Source organism: Otolemur garnettii, unplaced genomic scaffold, assembly GCF_000181295.1.
Source record: "Otolemur garnettii isolate 467f Iridium unplaced genomic scaffold, OtoGar3 scaffold00035, whole genome shotgun sequence".
Classification (NCBI taxonomy): domain Eukaryota; kingdom Metazoa; phylum Chordata; class Mammalia; order Primates; family Galagidae; genus Otolemur; species Otolemur garnettii.
In genome coordinates, this window is record NW_003852430.1 from 12,506,777 (window position 1) to 12,533,539 (window position 26,763).

Consider the following 26,763-nt stretch of genomic DNA (forward strand, 5'->3'; position numbering starts at 1 on the left):
CTTTTTGGAAAATATTTTCTATAGAAGGGTCCCCCGTTGCTACCTAATATCCAAATTTAGTAACACTATTAACAGCATTCTTCTTACGCATTGACAGTGTCTCAGCCGGGCTTCCCTGGTGAACACTCTGCTAGTTTTTCTGTCTCCCTTCCCTTTTCATCTTCATTTTAGTTCAAAGTACCTCTTTTCCTCTCCCAACCACAAACACAGGCCTTCTCCAAAAGCAGCCTAGATACCTTCTTTGTTTTGCAGACACCAGATCCCAGTAAAAAGTGCATAAGCCGACACCCTCTTATCAGCACTCATCGCCTAAATCTCCATCTGCTGAGTATTTCCCTTAAGAAGTTAAACTCCAGGTTAAGTTGAACTTTGGTGAAGTCACAAACTTTTCAAAAGTAATTCCTTGTTGTGACTTCCTGAGTACTGATAGAATGTTCCATTTTTATTACTTCTGGATCTTTTTATCCTGAAGTTACCTAAATCCTCACCCACCTCCACGAGCTGCAAAAGCGAATCTCCTTCTGTATCTGCAGTTCTCACGGTCTCCTCTGTGTCTTCCCCACTGTTGTTGGTGTAGGCCCTTCTGTGTCTGCAGCTGGCCAGCAAGCTGGATGGTCAAGGGAAAATCCATCCAGGAAATAGTCAGTCTCTCTTACATTTCTAAGTGCTTCTCTTGTCTTCTTTTGGATGACATCTGTCAACACTCACCTTTGGATGACAGTCAGGATGAAAGTTGCCTTTGTCTCCTGAGATACACTGGAGATTTTAATTAAGTAAATTATTTTTAACAATGAAATCTTTGCACTATTAGGTTATTCCTGTTACAAAGTATTGAAGAAAATCTTATAACATCTTGTTACATATGCCTCCCCCCAAAGAAAGTCCCACACTTAGACGACAACTTTAGTAAAATTTTCTTGATAATGAAGTGGGTATGCATATAATAAATATTCATCTAACACCTTACATTTTCTGTAGTGAATTTGAATTATGAAGGGAAATGATCCTGTCTTTGTGTATTTACTTTTAGTATTGTAGGACAAAGAACTTGGGCCTTGAACATAAACATACCGCGTTTTGAATCTCAGCTCCCTAATTTATACCATAACTGGACACTATTTCATCCTTGGATTTTTCATCGCTACATCAGTGAAGGAAGATATTTACTTCAAGGAAATATGAAAGAGGCAACAAATTACTTCCTTTTACCAAGGAATGGAGGTAGACTAGGAGACCAGCAAATATTGGAGTCCTCTCTTTAGACACAAGGAAGGAAATATTGACATTTCTGTGGACTCTGACTTTAATTTCATATGATCATTTTGATGCGGGAATTTCATCTTAAGTAGGTTCTTGGTCTCAGTGATTTGAAGACTAAATCCACAGACCACAAATCAGTGGTAAGACAGGATTTATTTACAGAAAAGAATACAAAAACACCAAAGCTCCTGGAAGGGAGAGAAAACCCAAGTTGGGAGAGAAAATCTCTCTCTCTCTGTCTCTCCCTCTTTCTCTCTCCAGGCTCTTTATGTAGGGGTATATATAGATGCATGGGTTCCTTGTATAGGAGGCCAGGAAATGAATGGATATAGTCCTTTCTGCTGGGCAAGGTAAATGAATGTATTAATGAATGGACATAGTCTCTTCCACTGGGGTAAGGTGAATGAATGTATTAATGAATGACTACAGTCCATTCACAGAATTGAGGCCTAGGAAACTTACACGAAATTGACCTAGGTATGGGAAACGGTTGGTATTCAGTCATAAGTGCAAAGGGAAGGAGACACCAAGGGTCACGGTCTCCCCACCAGTTGTCCAGCCCCTTTGGCTACTGGAACCTTTGGTAGGGGTGGGAGGCCCCCCTTGTCTACCGTCTAGCCTGCTGGTTCCTCTGCCGGCTGCCGCTGCTCCAACACCACCAAGGTGGAGGCAGCAGGTCCTCCAGCTCAGCTTGAGTTAGCTGGCAGGGGGCCACCTGTCCTGTTTCATGGTAATTTTATCATGTGTTTGTTGATATTGATAACTTGTTTGCCGCAGAGTGGAAGCTAAATGATTCTGGCCCCATTTTCCAATCTCCTATTGAAGCACACAGACAGCCTTCTGAAGAAACAGTATGTGATTTAAAAGGCAAACATGACTGAGGTCAAGATAGCAAACCACAAATGCAATTTAGTTGTCTAAGTCACTAAATTCAATGTGACACTCTGGATACTAGCGTCTGATGCTGTCTGTGTTTCGGGGAGATGGTCAGAGAGAGACAGAGAAGATCAGGAGAGAGAGAAGCTGAGCCGTGTTAGTAAGCCAAAGTGACAGGAGACCTGATGGAGAATTTCTACTTAATCAGAGCATTGAACTGAAGTAGTAGTGTTTGGAAAAGAAATAATGTTAGTAATTACTTTTTAGCTGGATGTCTCATTTGAAAATTTGTTTCTGGGAAAGTGGAAGTTGGCTTTTTGGAAAATGACTTTCTTTTGCTACACAAAGGTCATTCTTAAGTGTCAAACATCATTGGTGTTTGTTTCTATTTCATTTTTTTTTCTTTTAATGTCTGGAAGGATTTTTTCTTTTTTGAGTCCTGTTTTTGAGGTCAATTTAGTATTTTATAGAGAAATGGGAAATACGGGTTCTCTGAAACCATTAGGTTTCAGAAAATCATAGAGCACTGTTATACAGAAAAATTAAGTTTTTGTATGATTCAGTTGTGACCTTTCTGAGTGATTAACAGATTGCTTGTCTGGCACAAGAGTTCAGTTCTTTCTCAGCCATTTACTAAGAAGAATTAAGTACTGTTGTGAGAATTCTATTCTTTTATTAAAATAAGGTTTAAAAAAACCCTTGAGATCTGCAGAGGACAGCAAAATTAATGCTCAGTAATTTATAGAATGAAAACGTAAATGTCCAATTTTTTCTGTGCTTCTTCTAGAAGGAACCTAATGTGGCTTCCTACTCACGTTTTTAAATGCTTCACTGAAAATATAAATTCATCTTCTTGTTTATTTTCAATAAAGGAAATTTTAGTAGAGGCCAAGTTACAAAGGCATCTGGTTGCCAAGGGTGAGAACATAAGGGAAGCAGCAGAAAGATCCATTACTCATCCCGAAAGGGTTTCCATTACTCCAACCTCGTGTTGAGGGTACTGTGAGATTACGTTTTTTCTAAGACTACCTTCATGTCAATGCACATTGTGAAGCTGTTAATTTACCATATTTTTCTTGCCATAGAATATTAAATAAAATCTACAAACCAGTTGGAAGGGAGCTACAACTGAGATTATCAAAACCCTGACCACACTTTTACATGATTTCATATTAATCATGTTTGAGCCTGTCCTCAAAGATTAACACTGTAAAACCATGTACTCAAATTTAGGGAAGTAAAGCCTGCAAAGTACACGTGTATAAAATTTACAGTGAATTGAGATGGATCCTAGTGATCCCATCAATGATATGGCTTTATAGATAGTATCTCATGGCATAACTTGGGCCCTAATTAAGCGTAATGTTAGGAGTCCCAGACTTAACATATATTAGCTCAAGTAATGTAACCTATTTGTTTTTGAGACAGTCTTACTATGTCACCCTCGGTAAAGTGCCACAATGTCACAGCTTACAGCAACCTCAAACTCTTGGGCTCAAGCGATTCTCTTGCCTCAGTCTCCCAAGTAGCTGACACTACAGGTGCATGCCACAATGCCTGGCTATTTTTTTGTTATAGTTGTTTTAGTAGCCCTAGGCCAGGTTCAAACCAACCAGCCCCAGTGTATGTGGCCAGCACCCTAATCACTGAGCTACAAGCACCATAACCTCTTAAACATCATCATCTCCGTATCTGAAATGGAAATAATAATAGGGCCTAACTCATTCAGAAGGTAGCACCTAAATGCAATCCCTACTTCAATGGAAAGAATTCCAGTACATGGGAGAATGATTTAATGTGGATGAATCAAGCCCTGTGAAAAACCCATAGAAATGCTAAAAAAAAAAAAAAAAAAAAAAAAAAAAAGAAAGGGGAAAGTATAGGTGCCCATCAAATTCATAGGTACAATAAAAAGATAAAATATTAAGAGTGAGCTGGGGGGCTTTTATCTGTTTTGGAAGTTGTAAGTTCTACATGGACAAGATGTGGGAACTCCGAGCTGCTGTGTGGACAGGATATGCCCCAGCCTGTTTAGGTTTGGAGAACGATAATCAGTCCAACTACAAAAAGCTGGAGGCCTCAGTAAAGTATCCTTTTTGTGAAAGGAGGTCTAGAAAAAATTCACTCAGTGGCCCTGGAAAACAGTAAGAAGGAAGCTTACCTTCTATTTGGGGCCCAGGTTGGGGTAGGTGTGGGGGATACCCATGAGCAAGACAAATACTCATACACACCGTCAACTACGTGATGTGAATGTATTTTTATATGAAACAGCAACTGAAAGCCAAAAGAGACTGTGCGAAATAAACTCTCAATAGAAATAAAATTAAATAAAACCCAACAAAATAAAATACACTATAAGAAAAATACAAAAAAAAATGCAGAAGAATCAGTAGATGCAGCATAAAGAACTCACGAAGAAGTAGGGAAAAAAGCAAAAATGAAGACTTTAAATAAACTAAAAGGGGAAATGTTGGAAGTGATATTTTTAAAAAGAAGAAATAACTTGAAAACAATAATAAAAAAAAATAGAACCACAGAGAAGAATCATAGGCAGATTTATAAGAATAGAACTACTTAAAATGAAAGATATAATCACTAAAATTAAAAATTCATGAGGTAGATAAAACACTAATTTGTATACCATAAAATGCAATGTTTATGTGTTTGAAAAATACATCTGAAAAAAATCACCTAGAATGCAGGGAGTAAGGTTAAGATGATGATATTATTAAATAAGTATTATTCTTTAATAATAATTTATCTTCTCTTTCTTTTTCCTCTTTCCCTCTCTCCAAAGTACTTTCCAGTCACTTATAAAACATATTATTATAGTGATATAAATAAGATTACTATCAATATGTAGTTCAGCTCATGGCTTAGTGAGCTGATAGATACAGTAATGTATGAAAGAATTTGAAAACCACATGATTGGTGAATTCTTTGTATAGAATTAAAATTGAGTCTTAGAAAATGACTCTATAAGTACTTTGTATTTGGTGTTCAGGGACAGTCTCTTGAAGATGATATTTTAGCTTAGGTAAGAATGAAAAGAAGAAGGTGAAAGGGGAGAGGGAGGAGAGGGGAGGGGGGAGGAAGGGTGGAGGAAGGGTAAGTGGTAGGATCACACCTACGGTGCATCTAACAAGGGTACATGTGAAATTTACTAAGTGTAGAATATAAATGTCTTAACACAATAACTAAAAAAATGCCATGAAGGCTATGTTAACCAGTTTGATGAAAATATTTCAAATTGTATATAAAACCAGAACATTATACCCCATGATTGCATTAATGTACACAGCTATAATTTAATTAAAAAAAAAAAGAGAAGAAGAAGAAGAAGAAATCACCTTGAAGAATCAGCTGTGAGAAACTAAACTGAATTAGTTTCTCAGCTAAATATATTAACTAACACCTAAAAAGGAATGATCTGTGTTTTTAAGGAACTAAAGACCAGTGTGGCCAGGACACTTGGGAGATGATCCTAAAAATCCAGGCTGGGGCAGTTTCTACTGAGCTTTTCCTAAAAGCCAGAGTAAAGAGTTTGGATTTTCTACTAAACTTTTGGAAACCATGAAAAGACTTTAAGAAGGTATTTACATCAATTGTCTTCTGGGTAGAGTGTGAATCATAAGCAGGGGAAACGGCAGGGGGTAGCATGAACAATTAGGAGGCTAGCCAGTGGTCCAGAGCAATAGAGACCAATGGGTTTCGGGCTAGAGGGGCAGGGGTAGAAATGGTGAGACTTTGGCCGATTTGGAAAATGCTTTTGATAGAGATCTAATAGGAGTTTCAAAATGATAGTACATGGGCTTCAGAACAAGGTAAGAATCACAGTCAATCTCTAGGAATCAGAGAAGAGTCCATGCAGGAATTCTCTCGACAATATTCATTTTTCACACAGGCGCTACGTAAGCATTTCCAGTGACCAAAGTCTTGGAACTTCCTATGGCCACCCATTCCTTTTTGTGCATTCCAAACCATTAGAAAGTTCTGGTGGATTTGGCCCATTTTTCTTTTTTCAATAGTTCGGGATTCTTTGAGGTTACAAAGAATTAGGTTACATTGATTACATTGATTTGGGCCATTTTACTTCATTCTTTCCTCATTGACATTGTAGGTGATTTATTTCAAATCCTTCTGCTGCATGTTAAGTTTCCCAATATTTGAAGATAATCACTATGTTTTTTTCTGGAAGTTTTCTTCTATTTTACAAACTAAATATTCTCCCTTCTCGATTTTAGTAAGAATATGTTTGTATGGAACATACATAAAACTATTTTAAATTGCACATGAACTTTATGGACTATGCCACTAATATTTCAGTACTGAAGGTTGATTATTTGAATTTGCCCTGGATTTTCTACCTTTTATACTCTAGCCTTATGCACTGGGTCCTCAAAAGTTATTTATAAAATAAAACTGGCTAAACTTTTATAGTTTTCCAGGCAGTCCTTACTCTCCTTCTCAAACTTTTACTGTTCTGAGCACCTTTCTTTGCATGTAGTTTCTTTATCTAAAAAATGAAGACCACAACTAAATGCTAATTATTCCAAGAGTTCTCAATTCTGTGTTTCAAAAACTGCAATTGAGGTTTAAAGTGAGATTTGGTACAGCCACTTACAATGTTGACTCATAAAGCTTTAGTCATCAAATAACTAGTGTTGCCATTCAAAAACAACCTCTTTCCACCAAGTGTATCCCAGCTGGGAAGACACACTCTCACCCAATCTTCTGCCAGAGGAATAATAACGTAAAGAATGTATAGGTTTGAGTGGAGATGATAATCAATGAGAAAATATTGTCTCAAGTGTTTTTTAGGAAAACTGTACCACAAAGGAAAATAGTTTTCCTTCAGAAAAGCAAAATCTCTTAACTACTTCCTTTGAAAAACTGAGCTATAATCAAGTATTTAGAGTCAATAACTTAGGACAACCTGTAAAATGAAATAGGGAAGATGGCTGCATCTGAAAGTACCCCACACATCTTTGCCCACGTGGCCACTAGTCTTATAGAAGCTCCGCCCTGTGACAAAGAGTAAACAACTCTGGACTCTTTGCTAGACTATGTCAGTGCTTCTATATGGTTCAGAAGGTACAAAGTCAGCAGAGGCACCATATGTAATTGCTACAGATGATATGAGCTACCCAGACACCAACATACCGATTTATAATCCTAGCATTGTTGTCAAGCTGCTTGGAGGACTATCAAATTCTCCACTGCTTGGAGGAATATCTTTACCTTAGTCTAAATTGTAAACAAACACTTGTCTTGAATTTCCATGTCATATAGAACTAGGAATCCAATATACCAATATTCCCAGCAATCCTTTGAGGGGATGGGAGTTGCATGTATTTTTGCCTGTCCACTTGTCCACGTATTTCACCTATATTGTTAGTCCTGGCTCTGCACTTTGTTTTTGGGGCAACCTCATCATAAACTGATGTTTTCTTTCTTTCCTTCTCTTAAATATCTCTAACACACATTAAGCAGGCTTTTAGTAAAAGCTGGCTGGAGAAGAGAGGAATTATATTTCACTATAGGGATTATGTTTCATCAAAGCAGAGTATAGATATGTATGCTTAAGAAATAATGTTGCTTTTGAAATTCCTTTCAGAAGGAATTTCTGTTTTCCTCTCCACCTACCACCGTTTTTTCTAGCCACCTCTCATTTTGTCCCTCTCTCTGGATACCTAACCTCACTTCTTTTCTCTGTGGTCCCCAGGGAGCTTCACGTCTTCTCCCTGGAAGCTTAAGTGCACTTGGAATTTTCCCTCTGGTATTATGCAGAATGACCTCTTTCTTCTGTATATAACCTTCAGCTTTTCAGATTAAGTCCTGGGGTCTATCTTTAAGGAAACAAACTCACGATGGTTTGGTAAACCTCAGACAGCTTTCTGCACTGTTTCTGCTCGACTTATTTTTACTTTCCTATTTATTTATTCAACAAATAGGGATTGTGGACACTGTATGTTTGTTAAAAGGAAATTTGAAATATATAGTTAGTAGTCATTTTCCTCAGGAAAATGATTAGCTTGTTTTCATAAATGCTGAAGAGGCGGTTAGTGTGGGTGGTATGGAAGGTGTAGATGAGTCGATGAGGGTAAGAAGCTGAGAGCAGTTTGCCTGAAAGCCCTGAATCTGTCGGAATGAGTGGGATTTCTAAGAAAACGTGGAGGGAAAATTCCCATTTAGAGAATGAAAAGTCACTAAAACAATAAAAGAGACAGAAAAGCAAGAGGAAGAAGAAAATTAAAATTCTGTCAACTTTGAAGCCCAGGAGGTTGAGTATTTCAAGAAAGGTTGTGGGATGGGGGAGGGAAGAAGGGTGTCAAACGCTAAAGGAATCAAGATGAACGTGACAGGCCGTTTCTAAGAGGCATTGGTTTCGGGGAAGGGTTTCATTCAAGGAAGGAGGTTGGAAGTCAGATTACCTGACATTATAGGGTGAGTAGGAAGTGAAGAATTTGAGGATATTCTTTTGAAAGGTTTATGTAATAAGGAAGAGAACTGTTCAGAAAATTGAAGGGGAAGTTAAATGCTTTTCAGTCACCCTTTCGTAATCAGAAATCAGGGGCTTAATTTTTCCAGCAAAAATTCTTAGTGCATCTGTAGTGGGCTGAGATGGAAGCAGGGCACAGTTGGAGGTAACTCAGAACCTCCACAAGAGGCATGGAAGAAAACAAAGCAATGGTGAGTTAGCTAAGGAGCAGAGCCCAGCCAGCGTTCACCCAAAGTGGTGGTTGGCCATTATATTGAATGGGAACATAGAATACCAAGTAAATTGACTGAAAAAGACCCATCTGGTAAAGTTTCAGAACTCCAAGAATAAAAAGCTTCCAGAAGTAAAAGGGGTTCTCTTACCCCCCCCAAAAATCTTCTAATGAACAGCCCTGGACGCTAGGAGTCAATGAAATGTATCTTCAAAATTCAGTGATAAAAAAATTTCTCAATGCTACATGTCTAAGACCAGCAACTAACATTCAAATGTAAGGACAAGATAAACCAATTTTAGACCCATTCTGTGTAACAGCATATACTTGAGTAAAATTAAAAATGAATCTAAAAGAGAAGAAGATGAACAAACTAATGTATCTAATAATTAAACCCAAATTATTGAAACAATACACAAATGTAATATTTTGGAAGTAATTGACAGATGGGGAGAAATGGGGCAATATCAATCAAAATTTAAATTTTTCTTTCTCACAAAAAAACCACTTTAGAAATCTCTCTTCTTGTATCAAGACTTCGAAGGCAACATAAATGTCTAATAGTAAGAAAAGGGAGGAGAATAATACATCTATTTAAAGGATATTTATGTCTAGGGTAATTTTTAAAATTAAATTGACAGATGGGTGTCAAAGGGGAAAGTGATAGCACATTCAAATTCTTATCTTGGTTGGGAAAGAGTATAGATACTGATTAAAGAGTTATATAGATTAAAAAATATATTTTATAGACATGCAATATAATTAAGACATAGTACTTTTGAATAATTAAATTAGAATATCTAGAGCAAAGAAAAAGGTCAGTGAAAATTCCTGTATCAATCCAGAAAAAAATGAGAAAGGGGAAAAATAAAGAGAAACTCTAATAGAAAACAGAAAATAAAAGCCAATATCTTAATAATAAATGTGAATGGATTTTACTTCATATTAAAAAGAAGAGGATCATATGGGTTTTCTTTCTAAATTCAGCTGTGTCAGTTGCATGCTTACAGCAAAATGACACTGAGGGGCTAAAACAAAATACAGAAAAAGATGTAGAAGCCAAATATGTCAATAAAACAGAATAATAACATTAGTATTAGACAAAATTAGAACCAACATTCAAAACATCAGTCAGTACAAAGAAGGATGTTGTATATTAGTGGAACTCAAATAGATCAAAAAGATTAACATCTTCTCTTCCTACACTACATGTAGTCAGGTATATTAGGATAAATATTTTGGAAGAGAAATGGGGCAATATCACTCAAAATTTAAATTTTTCTTTCTCACAGAAAAACCACTTTAGGAATCTCTCTTCTTGCAGCAAGACTTCGAAGGCAACATAAGTGTCTCACAGTAAGAAAAGAGAGGAGACTAATACATCTATTTAAAGGATATTTATGTCTAGGGTAGTTTTTAAAATTAAAAATATTGGGCAGTGCCTGTGGCTCAAAGAAGTAGGGCACTGGTCCCATATGCCAGATGTGGTGGGTTCAAACCCAGCCCCGGCCAAAAACTGCAAAAAAAAAAAAAAAAAAAATTAAAAATTAAAAATATTTTAAAATGTATAATGTAACCATAAGAGATTGGAATGAGAAAGGATAAATATTCTCTTCTGAGGTACAGAGAGTCCAGATTAGTATATACCAAAATCACTTGAAATTAAGAAGGTTGAAAAGTGTAGAGCTATACAAGAGGGCCTAATGAGATCACCATATTATTTGGGCCATAGTGACACAGATTTTGTGTCTGCACCTGTGACAGAAAGAACACACTAAAAGTTATTAATCTTAGAAATGTATAATGATTCCTTATAATTAATTTTTATAATGGACTGTTTAGTAAATATAATGTTCCCACATTATTTCAGAAGTCTTAATGTCACACTAGGAATAACTTTATATTTTCTCTCACAGAAAACAGATTTTGCCTACTATGTTCACTGCCATGTCTCTGGTAAATCCTGTAGGAAATGTAACAGGTGCTCATTTAATGCTTGTTGAAAGAGTGAAATTTATTTATTCCCAAATGTCTTTGAAAAATTTTCCTCACTGTCCAATGGGAATGCAAGCTACAGTAGTGATGCACTTGTTTAAATCAGCGTTAAACAATCTGAGACCTTACATGCCAAGCAAACCTGTGTTTAATGCTTAGACATAGATCAAGATAACTGTTCAAAACTGATTTATTTGAGAAAATGTTTTGAAGCCACCACATTAGTCAGACTTGTGTGTATGTGTGCACAAATATGTGTATCTGTGTACAGACCTAGTCAGGTCTTCTTAGACTATTAATCCATTGCGAGCCTATTTGTTCCTATAACAACCTTTGACCTAGAAAATAATACATCATAGAACTTAAAGAGACCTTAGAAGGAATGTTCCCAAAATCTCTATTTGCAAGAAGAGGAAACAGGTGCAGGGAATTTAAGGCATGATGACTGACGAGCTGCACTTCCTGATTGCCTGTTTATTTTTTCATCCTATCCACTTAAGTCGTAGCCTGCATTCCAGTTAAAAATGGTCTTAATTATCTTCAGCATATGAAGCACTACTTTGAAAAGCTGATCATTTTTAGAGCTGTCTATAGCATGCCATTTGGGCTTTCATGCTCATAAGTTAAGAAAATAAGTTTTAATACATGTTAATGGATTATAAAAATTATTTATGTACTAAAAGAATACTGAAAATATTTACCATGTATCTTAGTTTGTCCCTAAAAAATAAGTTAAAGGTGAGAGGAATGGTCAAGATGGTGTTGCAGTTATTTTTAGAAATTATAAACACTATATGTTTTAGTAGAATCATTTTCATTTATAAATCCAGATTTGGTATTTTTTAATTAATTTTCTTACTTATACATGTGTATATTAAGTTTGCACTTTTGCCTTTACAGAATTAACAAGGCTAAATTTAATGACAATAACAATATTTAACATAAGGACTGTGAAGAAAAACCTCATAAAGAACGAATGAAGATAAATACATTCAAAGAAGAAATCAACAAAATATTAAGCAATAATAAGACTAATAATACAAAGATAGTAACATTTACATTGTCGGATAGAAGTATGTCTATTATGGAATACTTTGATCAGTTAACTTCTTCTTTTGCTTTTTCCAAAGTCTCAAAAAAATGGACAACCAATATTTATAAATGAAAGTAACAAATAATTTAAAAAAACCAGATCATGCCAAATCTTCAGATTTGGTATTTATTTTAGTGAATATATATGAATATACTGACTTAAGTTAAAACATTTTGTAATAAACTATAAAATAGTACTCAATTTGAAATTTCTAGATCTCAAAAAAACTGCATTTCTCCATAAATATAATGTGTATGCTAAAATCATAAAAGACAGAAGAAATTTTTCTCTCTTTGTTCCAAGTACAAAAAGTAAAACTGGAGACCTTTCAACTCGATTATATAATTCAAGTGCAATATAGATGCATCAGAATTATCTAGATACTAGTGTTTTATGATAAAATAAAAAAATATTAAGGACTGTCTATAGTGTATATAATTTTTGGTCAAGCAATCACTAATCTTTTAGATTTCATTTGTTGTATAGTAATTATTTGATACTAATAATTTGTTATTAATTACTACTAACAATAGAAAATAATATGCTAATTACTATTTACAAAATATCTTCATATGCAATGGTATTACTAAGAGTAAAAGTATTCTGTATTTGGCAAATTTAAAAGTATCGAGTAGACATGAGCCAAAACAGGGTCCTCTCCCTTTGGCAGCCTCTGTAAAGTCCACTGTGTACACGGAAGATCCCTCTGCACACCAGGAACCTTTGGCAGGAAGGCAGCCAAACCCTGTTCTAGTTTAGAAAACAGAAATAATTTTGTCCAAGGACAATTCAGTTACTCTCTTTCATTTCGGATTCTCTAAGAGGTTGTAAAGTACTTAAGCAATAGGGTTGTTAAAATCGTGTAATAGAAGAGTTTTAGTCTGCTGCCAAAGGTGCTAGAATTTACAGTATGAAGCATCTTATGTCAGCCTGGTGTATTAATGTGCGAAATTAGATGCTGACACAATTCAGCAAGAAAAGCCATTCAACTGCTAGTTTACTATTGGAAGTAGATTGCATTTATCGTTATGTGCTTTTGCATTTATTCTCCTCATCTCCAACAAATAAAACTATTTTCAGCAACCCATTATGCTGGTTTATAAGAATTCAGTAGATGTCTCAAAAAGAGATTAGATCATAAACTGCGATTGGATAATGTACAAGAAATATTAATAACTCCTACCTGATTACACATATTGATGATGTCTTACATGGAAGAGTGTGCCCAACTACTAACATTTCCCAGCAGACAGACAGAATAAGTGTAAAAATGATCATTTAAGAGTTTATACCCCAGATGTCTTGGAATCATTCTAAATAATGAATTTTATCATATAATTTGCAGGTATCAAAAGTTCATGTTCTAGAAACATCCATAATTACATGTAATTGTTTCAAAGTTCCTACTTGAAATAATATTAAATTAAAATTAAAATATAGTATCATTATCTAAAAGGTTGCACACTAAATGTATTTTGTGATTGTTCTTATAAAATATAAGTCACAAAATTGAAAAAATTCATTGACACCTTTGAACATTTTAGATTTTCTATAAAGATACTAGCAGCATGCCTATTTAATGCCTCACATTTTATCTATTTTTAGAAGTGCTGTAAAATTACTTAGTTAACAAAGTCATGACCAGAAACCTAACAAAATTATTTCTGTGGGAATATTTTGAAAAGCTGTATTTGTTTTGTTAATGTGTGAAATAGCATCATGGTCTCTATAACCAGGAGTCTAACTATGGCAGTGGAACCAAGAAATAATTTGAAAAAAAGAATATAATTTAATCTTTTAAGTGTTAATGATGGATTTTTCAGATTCTTAATATTTCATAATGTCTTTTATTTTATTTAAATATATCCTAATATCAATCAATTCCTTGTATTCTATATCCTTGTATTCTTTGAAAGTTGTCATGGACAATTCATCCTATTTTTGTTTGGTTCTTGAGTAATATGAAATTATTAGATTTATAATCAAAACCAACGATTTTTTTTAATTTCTTCATAATTTTAAAAACTGATGAATAATTCTAATATTCGAGTTTCTAATAGCCCATGCTAGTATTAGAAATGTCTTTTATTATAAATACTCATGTCATGGCTTTATCTTTTTATGGAAACCATGGTTGTATAGGCACTCAAAAAATACTTGTTGAGTGAAAGAATACAGTCTTTAAAACTGAAAATATTTCAAATATCTGTAAAAAATCAAGAAAATATCTCAGAATACAATATCTCAGAAATCAGAAAGATATCAAAATGGTGATAATCTGGGTTGTTCTTCACTATGCAAATATCTCCTACCTAAAGTATGCAGGAAGAAATTGCATGTAAAATCGTTGTGTTAAGGCTGTTTCCAATAAATGAACAAATTCAATAACTTATCCTCCTGCCTAAATATGAACCTAGATTGCATTAAATCTAATAATCTTTTTCAGAGACTATCTGGTTACTTCTTAACAGAATTTACTTGTCTACTCTACCATAAGCCATCCACTTGATGGAATCGTTCTGTCAACAAGTCATACTTTCATACTATTTCCTACTGGGTTACAACAAATGAGAGTCACATCCTATGTACAATTATATTGTTTGACAGATTTAATTCTCTTAGGAGACATATTAGCAGGTGATTGTAGTTAAGCATATTCTAGTATTTAGGAAATTAATATAAAAAGTGAGTTGTTCAAAATTTCATTAAAATAAATAATTTTATATATTTCAAAAGGTCAGGCCATGCTGACTGGATTTCCTTGAACTCTGAGCTTACAATTATGGAGACAATTTCTTATTCAATTTTGTTACATTACTTCCTAACATGTTAATTAATTAATGATTATTAAAAATATATATAAAGCATTGTTTTCGGTCAATGAGATTTAATTTCTAAATAAAGCCGTATTTTAATTATTTTAATATTAACATGAATATACTTATGGATAACAAATTCTAGCAGAAGGAATGTTGACCATCATAAACATACATGACTAATTTTCAAGTATGTCACTGAGATTTTATTTTTTCCCCATTGAACTGTCCACCAAGCAAGTGAAAGGAATAGTTTTGGAAATGTAGAAACTTGTATTTTGTAAAAGAAATTCTTCATGCAAATTTATTTAATAAATATTACAACCCAGCTATGTGCAAAGCAGAAGGTGATTTTAAAATTCAGAGCCATATTTCCTTTCCCTCAGAAGTTGATAGTCTAGTAGGAGGAAGAAGACAGTTAATCTAATAATTACAATAAAAGTTTACCATTGATTCAATAATAAAGTGGAAGTTAAAAAAGATTTATTATTGATTCAATAAAAAGTAGAAGTTAAAAAAGGCAGAGGCTGCTTAGTTTGGTAATGAGGAAGTAGATTATGGAGGTTGTGCCATTGGAGCTCAGTTAGGTGAGAGGATTTCTTGCAGCCATGGCTATAAGGGCAGGTGTTTCAAATAGAGGAAGATATGAGATGAATTGCAATGGTTTGACCATTTCCACGCAAAAAGTTGTGTAGTTTGGTCATAAAGTCTAAGTAGGACATAACTCTTGAGATTTATTGAAGCAACAATGGCCTGTATCAGGAAGGTTTCTGTGCCAATACAGAGGAAAGTTAAGTCACAACATGTAGTGTTTACATTACAAGACAGATTACAAGAATGACTGCTATCTCCTAGTCTGGTGATCTGCTTGTCCATAGGTTAAAAAATAAACGCAAGGTAAAATAACACATATGTGTGTGTATTTTAACTTTTCGATCTCTTCACTTTAATAGTACTATAACCCTTGATTTCCCAACAAAAACTTCTTAGCTGACAATTGACTACAAAGAGAAAAATTTCAAGTCTATTTGTTTTTGAATGATCTACTTATGTTATATGTTCCTGGATGGGAAATGAAAAACATGATACTGTGCTTAGGGTAATATATTGTCACGACCGTTCTTTCATGTAACTGTGATTATATTTGACTATTGATTTTTAGGGAGATGAATAAGGAGAGATTGTCTAAGAAAAAGTGTCCACACATTGAAGTCACTTCCAATCATTTGGATTTTGTAAATGGGCATAGTTATTATAGATACCCCATTCTTACTTCATTGACGACATCAACATAAAGATATAAGAAATAACCCTGTATTTTCATTCGCCATGTACCATACATATATGCATACACAATGTTGTGCTGTACATTATTTCATTTGATTTCATAACTTGCTTCTCATTGCTTTCACCAAAGCAGATCATCGTTTTATTTGGCTGTTATTTTTCTCGTGTAACTAATGTAGTGTATTATCTTTGCCAAATCAGAATCCTTTGAATTGAATCAACCACCCATGAAAAAAAATTATTCAGAAAGTATGATATGCTGTAGATTTGCCTCAACCCACAGTCACCACATAAGAGAACAGTAGTAATTGTTTTTCTCTTAAGTTTGGATGATCCAATTGGCCTTTATATTCATTAAAAATGAAGAAGATAATGTGATCTTGAAAGAGAACACAAATAAATGTTTTGAAACAATCCATGGTGAGGTATGGTTGGAACTATAATGTTTGTTGCTAAACCTTATATTGTTAACTTTAAAACAAAATTTGTTTGTTTGGTTTTTTGCAAGAACTGGGCACATAAACATTGGCAGAAGAAACTTACTTGTTTAGACAACAGTTCACATTTTTTACTTATATGTTTAAATTACTTTAGGTCTGAAACATTCAAAAAAATACCACCATAGTGTTGTTTTCTTCACTGAGAAAAAATAAATAAATTACTAGCATGTCTTCTACTTTACAAATAATTTAGTTATATCAGGGCCTCCTGTTAATTGTCATATTTTCAAAATAATTTTTCAGATACATTATGTTGACAACAAGAACCAGCAATTTCATTTTAAATTCTTAGTTATGTAAGAAGCATGTAAGCAAGTCCGTAAATTATCGATGATTTTTTAATCTTGAATGCTGTGATCTATGATGAGATATCAGAACTAATGTTCATGTGACTTTGATTACTGATAATAAGTAGAAATGACAAAAGTGGAAATTTAATTTGTATTATGTATGTTTTTGAAATTTAATTTGTATTATATATATTTTTAAGAGATATATATCACATTCTGGCTAATTATGGAAAATGAGCTGTTCGAATTCTATTTACAAAAATAAATATTGCAATTTAAACTTAAGAAATGATTCAAAATTGAACATTACATTTTAAAATCATCCCAGCCTTGTGCATGGATCCCTACATTTCAAGATCATGCTTTTTGTACAAATAAACTGTTTTTCCCCAGAACAGCAATTTCAGGTTCTTAACAGTACTGCCAGTGCATTCAAAAATCATCTTCTATTACAACTGGTTATCTAGTTACTTGCTGTGTAATTAAGCTGTAGACTTGGAGCAATTATTTGTGGCATCCTTTGTTCATCAGAGTCACTGACTGATTATAGACATACAAAGACAGACACCCAATTTAAACTATATATTTAAGAGAATAGAAGCAAAGCATACCAATAATGAAAGTTACCACTAAATCCTTTGGCTATTTCAGATATGGAAACATTTTAATTGTATATAGTATTTTAAAATAGTGGATAGAGTATAGTAATCTATCTATAAACTTTTGAAATGATAAATTTCCAAAATCCCTAAATGGTAAGTGGTTAGATACTTCTTATTCACCGGGGGAAACATGTTTAGGCAGCGCACACTATCTCTGAATGGAATGGAAGGGTGTTGGTAGTGATGGAAAACAGTGATGGGTTTTACAAGATCGAACATTTGTGAAAATGTCCAGTTCCTGCTTTGAATGTTTTCTAAACTAACAAAACCAAGTACACATTTAAATTTCTCAATTTTTTACAGACAGTGTTCTTTCGGGCAGAATATCTGGAAAGAATGTCTAACAAGTCAGTTTGTCAGGTTCCATAGTTTAATTTTGATGAGGGAATTTGCTAGGATAGACGGAAAGGTGCCAGTCTTTTCTCCTTAATGCAAGATAGGAGTGGATAGAATTTGTGCTTACAAAATACACTGCTTACTTGCACAAAGGAAGTTGTAATATTTTAGCATAAGATTATTTAACAATTGATGGCAGAAAGATAAACAGCTGGTGAATATTGTTTGCTTTCAGATTTTGTCATCAGTTCTGGTAATATGTCTGCACTATCATTAGAACGCATGTGACCCAATCATCTTTTTCATGTATAAAAGACCTGGTCTTAAGGGCTTACATAATTTTCTTGATGTAAGAGAAAGCACCACAATTTCTTGCTCCTCAGATATTCCCTTCCCCTACTTAGCTTCTGTGATTCTAAACCAACAATCGTCCCATTCATTAGGCTTTGGTTTTACTAAAACTGTAGTAACAGTTCAATAAGCACAGAACTATTACAGAATTCTAAGCAGATGAATTTTAAAAAATATATTACATAAAAGCTATTCTTTTGTTCCAATTATTATTTTTTCTTCTTCCCTTTTGCCTCTGAGGTGGACCCAGATATTTTGCCTTTCTTAAGAGATGTTCTGTCAAAAAATTAAATAATAGAAAGCTGGAGTCCTTCTATTTCCTAAATATAAACTTAAAAGAGTAAAGGTCTTAATATATGGTCAGAACAATGATGAGGGATTATTTAGGGTGAGGCAGGAAAGAATGGGAATAACCAGGCCACCTATTACATGACCTTATGAAGACAACCAAGGTGAACTTCATTTTTGGATGAAGACAGAATCCATTGAGTAGACGTACCTTAGAATCTCGTTTAGATTACGGAGTTGAGTAACCTAGAGCAAGAACAGTGCTGACAAGCTCCTGGGGGTGATTAGTATTCGGCAAAGACACAGATGCTACCAAGTCAGGACTCCCTGAAAAAATGGCAGTGAACACTGTGGTTGTATTTTTTCTTATGTGTTACTTCCAAATATTATCGAAAGAGTACACGATTTCCGTTAATTAGGTTGACTTAAAACGTGTCATTTCATTGACTGTTATTATTGTTTCTTGAAACCTAGTTCATGTTTATGGCTTTTCTGACTTGAGTTTAGAACTATCCCAAGATCCAGCCTAGCCAATTCGGAACTGTGAATTTAATCAATAACTTCTAGGTCTGTGTAGGAACATATTGCATGAGACAGTGATGTGATTTGTGAGAAATGTCTACACCCGAGCTTTCATATACCTTTATTCTGTCTTCAGAATTTGGAATGATGGGAGATCATACAATTAAAAGTCAGCGACCTCGATCTGTTCATGAAAAAAGGGTCCCTCAGGAACAAGCTGACGCTGCTAAATTTATGGCACAAACTGGTAATACGTTAGTTACATTTTTCTATTTATTGTTGTTAATTTAATGAAACCACTGCATGTTTTCATAATCTTTTGCTGCACATTTGTCAGTTTTTGGAGCTGATATTTTTTTGAGCCATTTTTTTTTTTTGTCACCAGTTAAAGTCCATAAATAAAGTAGCTGTGTATTGAAAAGTGCACAGAATGTGTGTAAGAGTTATTTTGCTTGTAGTATGAGACATTAAAGATTTGGGTATTCTAATTTATTTATGTTAATGAACTACTTAATCTGTATCCTTAAATTTTTTAAAAAGACAACAAAGTTATTTCTTTAATAATTGATGGCATAGGCCTTTCAAGAATTAGATTTTTAAACAGATTAATCTGTTAAATTAGATTTTTAAATAGATTAATCGAATATTTTTGTGTCACACCACTTATCAGTATTAATTGATTGATAAAATGTACCAAGAACAGACATGTTTTTAGAATTGAATAATATATATTTGAAAAGAAAGGTTTGTTGCATAAACTAAATAGCAAAACCTTGATAGTGTTCAGTAAGCTGGAAAATAGTCCCCATTTAAGTGACTTTCTAATCAATAAAATGTTTAGTTCTAAATTAATTGAATTACTTTAAAAGCCTTTCTCCATATATATGTATGCATGTATACATATGTGTATCTATCAATCTATATATTTTTTTAAAATTAGATATGGGGTCTTCTTCTGTGGCCCAAGCTGGAGTGTAGAAGTGTGATCATAGCTCACTGCAGCCTCTGTGTCCTGGGCTCCAGAAGTATTTCCACTCTGCCTCCCACGTAATTAGGACTACAGACGTGTTCCATCACGCCTGGCTATGTGCCCATTAGTTAAAAAAATTGAACAAAGAATTACATTTATATTTGGGCTCTTTGTAATAAATGGGTTATAATTCCATCTGGGTACCTCGTATGTGGCACATGCTTTGATGAAAAAGTCTTTAAATTGTTTTTTATGAAAATTTTCAGCTGTTGCCTTCATTTTGTGAAATTTTAAACTAACAGTTTTATCTCTGTCTTTACAAAGTTTTACATATTCCAATCTGTTTTACTGTTAATGTAGTAGTTTCAAATCCATGATCAGCTCACTAACATAACATTCAATGTGATTTTGATAAAATTCCATCAAAGCCTGGGTCTTCCCTTCAGCTCGTGTTCTCAGCACAGTATTCATTAAGAGCACCGTTTCAGAGCCTGCAACGTAGAAGGCAAATATTGTTAATGAGTCGTGCTCTTGATATGGAGCGAGGAGTAGATTTTAATACATTAGTAGTATGTAGGTCCAATTCTCAGAATATAATTATCTACAATAAATTCTATAAGGAGATATTTTCAGTGTTTTTAGATATATGCTGCAGTCAAATCCAGAAGTGAAGAAAAGTTGCTTATCTGGATTGTTTTTGTGCACCTTCTTATTTAAAAAGAAGTGATTGATATTTCTGCTATTAGCCTGAACAAATTGAGAAATGCATTACCAGGGTCAGCCAAATTTCCAAATTTTTAAGTGTATTTTTCTCCTTTATCGAGCAAAAAGTCTCAACCACTGAGCAGAGATTGGAGGATGCTTGATGTTAAATAAAGGCACACAGCCTGAGCTGACTACTCAGCTTCCCAGGCACCATCACTTATAGACTTTCTGCAAGATTAGAGAAGCTGTCCTTCCCTTGAGCAAAAGAAATGGCAGCCATTGGTTTACTGATGTTTGTAAAAGTTGGAGTTATGGGAAGGCAAATGGAGAAGTGTAGTTTTAAATTTCCAGTAATATGTAAAATTAGTTTGTGCATAAATATGCAATTTAGCCAAAGTTTTTATCCAAATTCAATTTTCTAATTTGCTTGTGAGGTACATTAAGAAAATGTACAATTTTCAGGCAAAATCTTTTTTGTAAATTCAAATCTCAAGAACATTGTGCATTCAGAGTGAGGACTTGCTAATTTATGTTTTTGTATTTACTCATACTTTCACAGAAATTGTTTTGTATCTAATGTATAGTAGCACTTGAGTTGGCAAAATAGATGAGATATTTATGAAAGAAATCCATGAAGAGGTTTAAAACTATTTTCTCATATTAGTAACAATAGCTCAGAAGAGGCAATGGACTTTAAAATTAAAGTCCTGAAAATATTGATTGGATGCTTGAACTGATATTTATTATTTTATTTTAAACAAAAGTAGTATAGGCAAATATAAGTGCATATAAAATACTTTATATTATTAGAATACTGATATAAAACAGAAAAGCTGCACTATTTTAAATAATCTTTAAAATGTATAATTTGTTAGTAGGCGATGATAAAACAAAAACGAGAGATTTTTTTCTTAAATATCTTCCTAGATTATACTTTCTTTACATGGTAAGCTAGTCTGAAAAATGCAGGTAAGTGCCTCATAATGAAAGTTTACAAAAATTAAGTCTTGTTTATAAAATTTCTCTATTTGCCTTTCAAACAAGGAGTCTTACGTATGAACAATTATAAAAGTTTGCTATCAGTAATTTGAGAGCAAAGAATGAAAAAAGGGGCAAATTAAATAATAAAATACAATGTATTTTTTACATTTATCATGGGCTTAAGGGCAAAATCTGTCACACATTATGATTTAAGAATTCTCAAAATAACCCATTGTCTCCAATCAATATGATCAGTAAATAATGTGATTAAACACAATTTTTTTATAGAATAATAAAGTAGCTCTTTAAAAAAAAGAATTGCATTTGATAAAGTAGTGTCACTTTATTAAAACAACTTGATTATAGAAGAGATATGCCGGTTTCAATATACATGATGCTTTATTAGCCTAAGACAAAATTTATATTTATATTTATTTATAATCGAAATGAAATAACGTGATATAGACATCTAAATTAAGTGCCAAGATACAGCTTAAGACATTTTGATTGTCCTTACCAATGTATTTGATCATAGTCATGAAATGAATTATTAAATAATTAGAAGAGCCATTTTTATTACACTGAGGAAACCCCCCACATTAGGAATATGTAGCATTTTATCTAAAATAGAAATATGAAATTCAAATTGCATTTCTAATGTCACGATTTTAACATACTAGCAAAATGTTACATGAATATTTCTTCATAATTGAAAAGGCACTCCTCACATGTTATTTTTCTCAATCCATATAACTAGATTTTGAGGATAAATCAGATTTCATGTATTTTATTGTAGAGATTCAAAGAAGTCAAATGACTTTATCAGAGTCACAGAGCTTTCTGTCAAACATAGGACTTCAAGTGACTTTATCAGGGTCACAGAGCTTTCTGTCAAACATAGGACTTCAAGTGACTTTATCAGGGTCACAGAGCTTTCTGTCAAACACAGGACTTCTGAATTTAATGGCAGTGTTTTTCCTGGTTCCCTTTGTGTTTTTTGCCAAGCTAAAGAAGTGCCTGAGTGTTAAGGTGCCAGTTTAGTTTGTGCTATCTCTACATAGAGATGTGTAGGTAGGTAGGTAGGTAGATGGATAGTTTTAGATAAGCAGATAGGTAGGTAGATATAGATATAAAATCATGTTTTTTGTTATACTCTCCTATCCTAATGTCACTTGAGTATTTTTTAACGTCCTTCTTATAAAGTATATTAGCTGTTTCTCACAATGGCCTGGTGTGCTCTGATAAAACCGTCTCACACCTTTGTGAGGAAGCAGCAGTGTGGATATAAGAAGTGTTTGGTGGAAAGTCATTGGAAATTGTAGCATTTAGTTATCAAAGATCATTTTGGTAGGTAGGCCACTATTTTAGTGACAAAATTTGATTCCCAATTTGAAAGCCAATATATATGTCTTATTTATTTTTTGATCAATAATATAAACCATCATTTGAGGAAGAGGAAAGAAGGCCAATTCTGAGCATCCATGATCAAATTCTCACAATCTAGACCAGGGGTCCTCAAACTTTTTAAACAGGGGACCATTCACTGTCCCTCAGACTGTTGGAGGGCCAGACTGCGGGCCCTGGGACGAGTCGGCTGCTAAGTAGGACAGGCAGCGGCAGCAAAAACACCCGGCAGTCCGGATAAATGTCCTAGGCGGCTGCGTGTGGCCCGCGGGCCGTAGTAGGAGGACGCCTGATCTAGACACCTGTTTAGCCTGTCAGCATCACGACATGATCATACATTCTGAGGCAACCCAAAAGTTTAAATATTTGCACAAAAGTGCTTTAAAAGTAGGTCTTTGTCCCAATCCATTATTCATTTTAACTGGATTATTTTCTCCCCTGTCATTATAGCAGTGCAAGGAGAAGAGAAGGACTGCTTTGTGGCAAAATAGAACTAATATTATTCATAACCTTTATCATTTCACTTACTGAATTTGCATTGTTCATGATTTTCTGGCTTTTAACCAATAACATATAGCCACAATATTTATATTTCACTTAATCTCATTACAAACAGGATGGAATATCATTTTAAAAATTGCCTTTGTATTTTCCCTAACTTTAAGCTTAAATTTTTCATTGCTAAATATACATGTGCATATATACATATATGTGTGGATATTTTTTAACCATTATCCTATTATTATGTTTCTAGAATAATGATTTTCAATCTTGATAGAGTATCTTTCATGTAAAAGAACTAATTATTGAGGCATGGCTTTAAATATTATTCAAATAGTTATCCAAGGATGTTTTAGGGAATTAGTTATATACAATTTGTGAAAACAAAATAATTCTGAAGTAATCAAGGGCAATCCGTAGAGTCCTTTTAAGACAAACACTGATCACAGCACTGAAAGCAGTCCTATTTAATATAATGTAGTCTGTCATCCTAGATACCATTCCGTGCCCTTACGGTACACATTCCGTTATAAATACATTATCATTTATGCCTTTGGGGGCACAGTCTGGACCAATATATGAGCAAATGCTTTATAAAGGTGCGGCTTTGAATAATGTGGTCGGTGGACCAATGCTTGTCTATGAACTGTTTACTGTGGTCCCTCAAAGAGATAAACAATTTACACCAGAACATAGAGTCAACTACTTGATCAAACACAAGTTTTACTTCAGCTGGTTTTTGTTTTTTGTTTTTTGAGAACTAACTTCCCACTGAGAAAAGATCTGTGTATTTGGTTACATTCAGGTCCAAACTCCTCTGTCCTTGAATACCAGTTTGTAGACCAGATGCCTTGAGTAGCACTGCAAATAATTTCTAAGTCATTTACTAACTCCCCCCCCAAAAGATAGATAGATAAGTTTGCAGTCACCCATTCACCAAATGATTGGACAAAATGTAAATCCCTTGATTCAGAACATCATGTCTTTTTGAACCTCTGGAAAGAAAGCCTGCGAACTATCTATCTATTCAAATGTAAATTCCAATCAGAACCTACAAAATACAGTTAAATTGCTCTTTGAGCTGTCTAATTAGTCATACACAGTTTCGGGAACACTTAAGTGTAAACGTTTCCAGCAACTAAATGATTAATGTAAATGGTGACTCTAACAGGTAAATGACCCGGTTTGAATTTGGAGAAAAGCATCTGCAAATTTTCAAACAATTTTTGAAATTTATCCTGAACATGATGCCAGACCAGAATTAGAAGTCTACTGCAACAATCTTAGAAATATTTGACTCTTAGAGTCCCTGGGACGTTACTTCAGATAATAATAAAAATAAGAGATAGTTTCAGTATGATGCTAACTCCATAAAAATTAATGAATTCAGATATTCATTGGCTTTTTGGAGCCCTAGTTTGAGTAAATTTTAGTCCAAATTAAATGAATAGACGTTATAGAGGAATTTTCATTAATTTCACATAAAAATCACTACTCTAAAACATAGGCAAAATTAGGGACAGAAGAATTTTAATAAATTACCACAAAATAAATAGCTGAGATAGGATGAAATGATAGGGATTGTAGTAGGGAGAAATCATAAATAAGTGTGAGTGCTCAGGGCAATAAAAATTAGATGTGTCCAAACTCCCAGGCTCTCCCTCATCTCATGTTCCTTAGAAAGAGTGTCAGGCAATAAAGGACTAGGGAAGGACACACCAATGGATTTCTGTTCTCCAGAGCCAAAGAGGAAACTTAGAAATACATTTTGCTTCCTTTCCCATCAAAGTACAAAGTCTTAGATTGACTTGAAGAGAATCACTTCAACAATTACTCATGTCGAAAAATGCTGACGACTGCTGTATAGCGCTACTGTCTAGTAGCAGTACTCCTTCCTGGGGCCCTGCACGCAGTGGACTTTGAGAGAAGTATTGGGCTAATGAGGTTATAGCCAACCCGGTCTTTGCACCAGCATTATATGCATCCCTCTTTAAATTTCTTTTTCTCTGAAATGTTTTCTTGTACCTTTCGATGTATTGTCATATTTTTTACATTTAAGTTTTTCTTGCATGTCATAATGTTGGTTTGTATAATGCTCACCCGATGAATATTGAAGACGGTATTTCATGTTTATTTGTTGTCTTGCACACAGGTGAATCTGGTGTGGAGGAGTGGTCCCAGTGGAGCACATGCTCAGTTACTTGTGGTCAAGGGTCGCAGGTGCGAACCAGAACTTGTGTATCACCTTACGGGACACACTGCAGCGGCCCATTAAGAGAATCAAGGGTTTGCAATAACACTGCCCTCTGTCCAGGTAGTGTTAGCAGCAACTACAACTGTGGATGTTATTGAATTGTGTCATGCTACGCATTTGGAACGATTTGTTATTTTCATATGAACTTGGTATAGCCATTTTAATTAAAGTGGATAAGTGTCATTCTTACTCAGCTGTGATATTTTACCATGTATGGGATTATTTCTGCTTTCAGAGCAGTCAAGAAATAACATAAGTGACTCCCCTACCCTATGCATAGTAAATATTGGCTTCAAATTTCTGCATCTGCTTCTAATAGTATCTAAGCTTCAAATGTCTTTCTGTATTGTAGATAGCGAAACTATTCGGTTAACTTTTGAGGCCAAATGTAATTTGGCAGCATACTAGAAATAGGATGTGTATCCATTGTTTAAGGCCCTGGTTGACATAGTCCTTCAGGCAGTCAGCATTTTTTATTATTATTAAATCATAGGTGTGTACGTTAATGCAATCATGCGTTACAGTGTGCTGGTTTTATATACAGTTTGAAATATTTTCACCAAACTGGTTAACATAGCCTTCATGGCATTTTCTTAGTTATTACGTTAAAACATTTAAATTCTACATTTAGAAAGATTCACACAGATTTGGTCCTATCAGGGAAAATAGTGTCCCCGACAAAATAACTTCCTGCTATTTTATTTTGTTCATGTAACTTGCTTATAGAGCCATCCACTGCTTTGCAAAGAAAGCCATTAAGAAAAGAAGAGAGAGGCAAAGAGAGAGAGAGGAAGAGAGTGATCGGTCATGTTAAATGGACCACAACATAATAGTGTGCTTAGTTAGGGTCAGATTAGTGGAGTTACAGCAAAATTTTGCTGTTCAAGTGAAGCACATATGTATATTATGCACATTTCTTCATCTCAGACCACTGGCTGTTATATAAAAATAAGTATGAA

General features: G+C 34.1%; 1 protein-coding gene across 2 annotated transcripts in view; it reads left to right on the forward strand.

Moving 5' to 3' along the window:
- The window catches only part of ADGRB3 (adhesion G protein-coupled receptor B3), a 734,763-nt gene that overhangs the window by 261,407 nt on the left and 446,593 nt on the right, over positions 1 to 26,763 (forward strand). For both annotated transcript variants that reach the window (XM_003789674.1, XM_003789673.2), the window contains 2 exons: positions 19,126 to 19,236; positions 25,703 to 25,864. In XM_003789674.1, the coding sequence (XP_003789722.1) occupies positions 19,126 to 19,236; positions 25,703 to 25,864 (273 nt within the window). The remainder of the gene's footprint in view (positions 1 to 19,125; positions 19,237 to 25,702; positions 25,865 to 26,763) is intronic.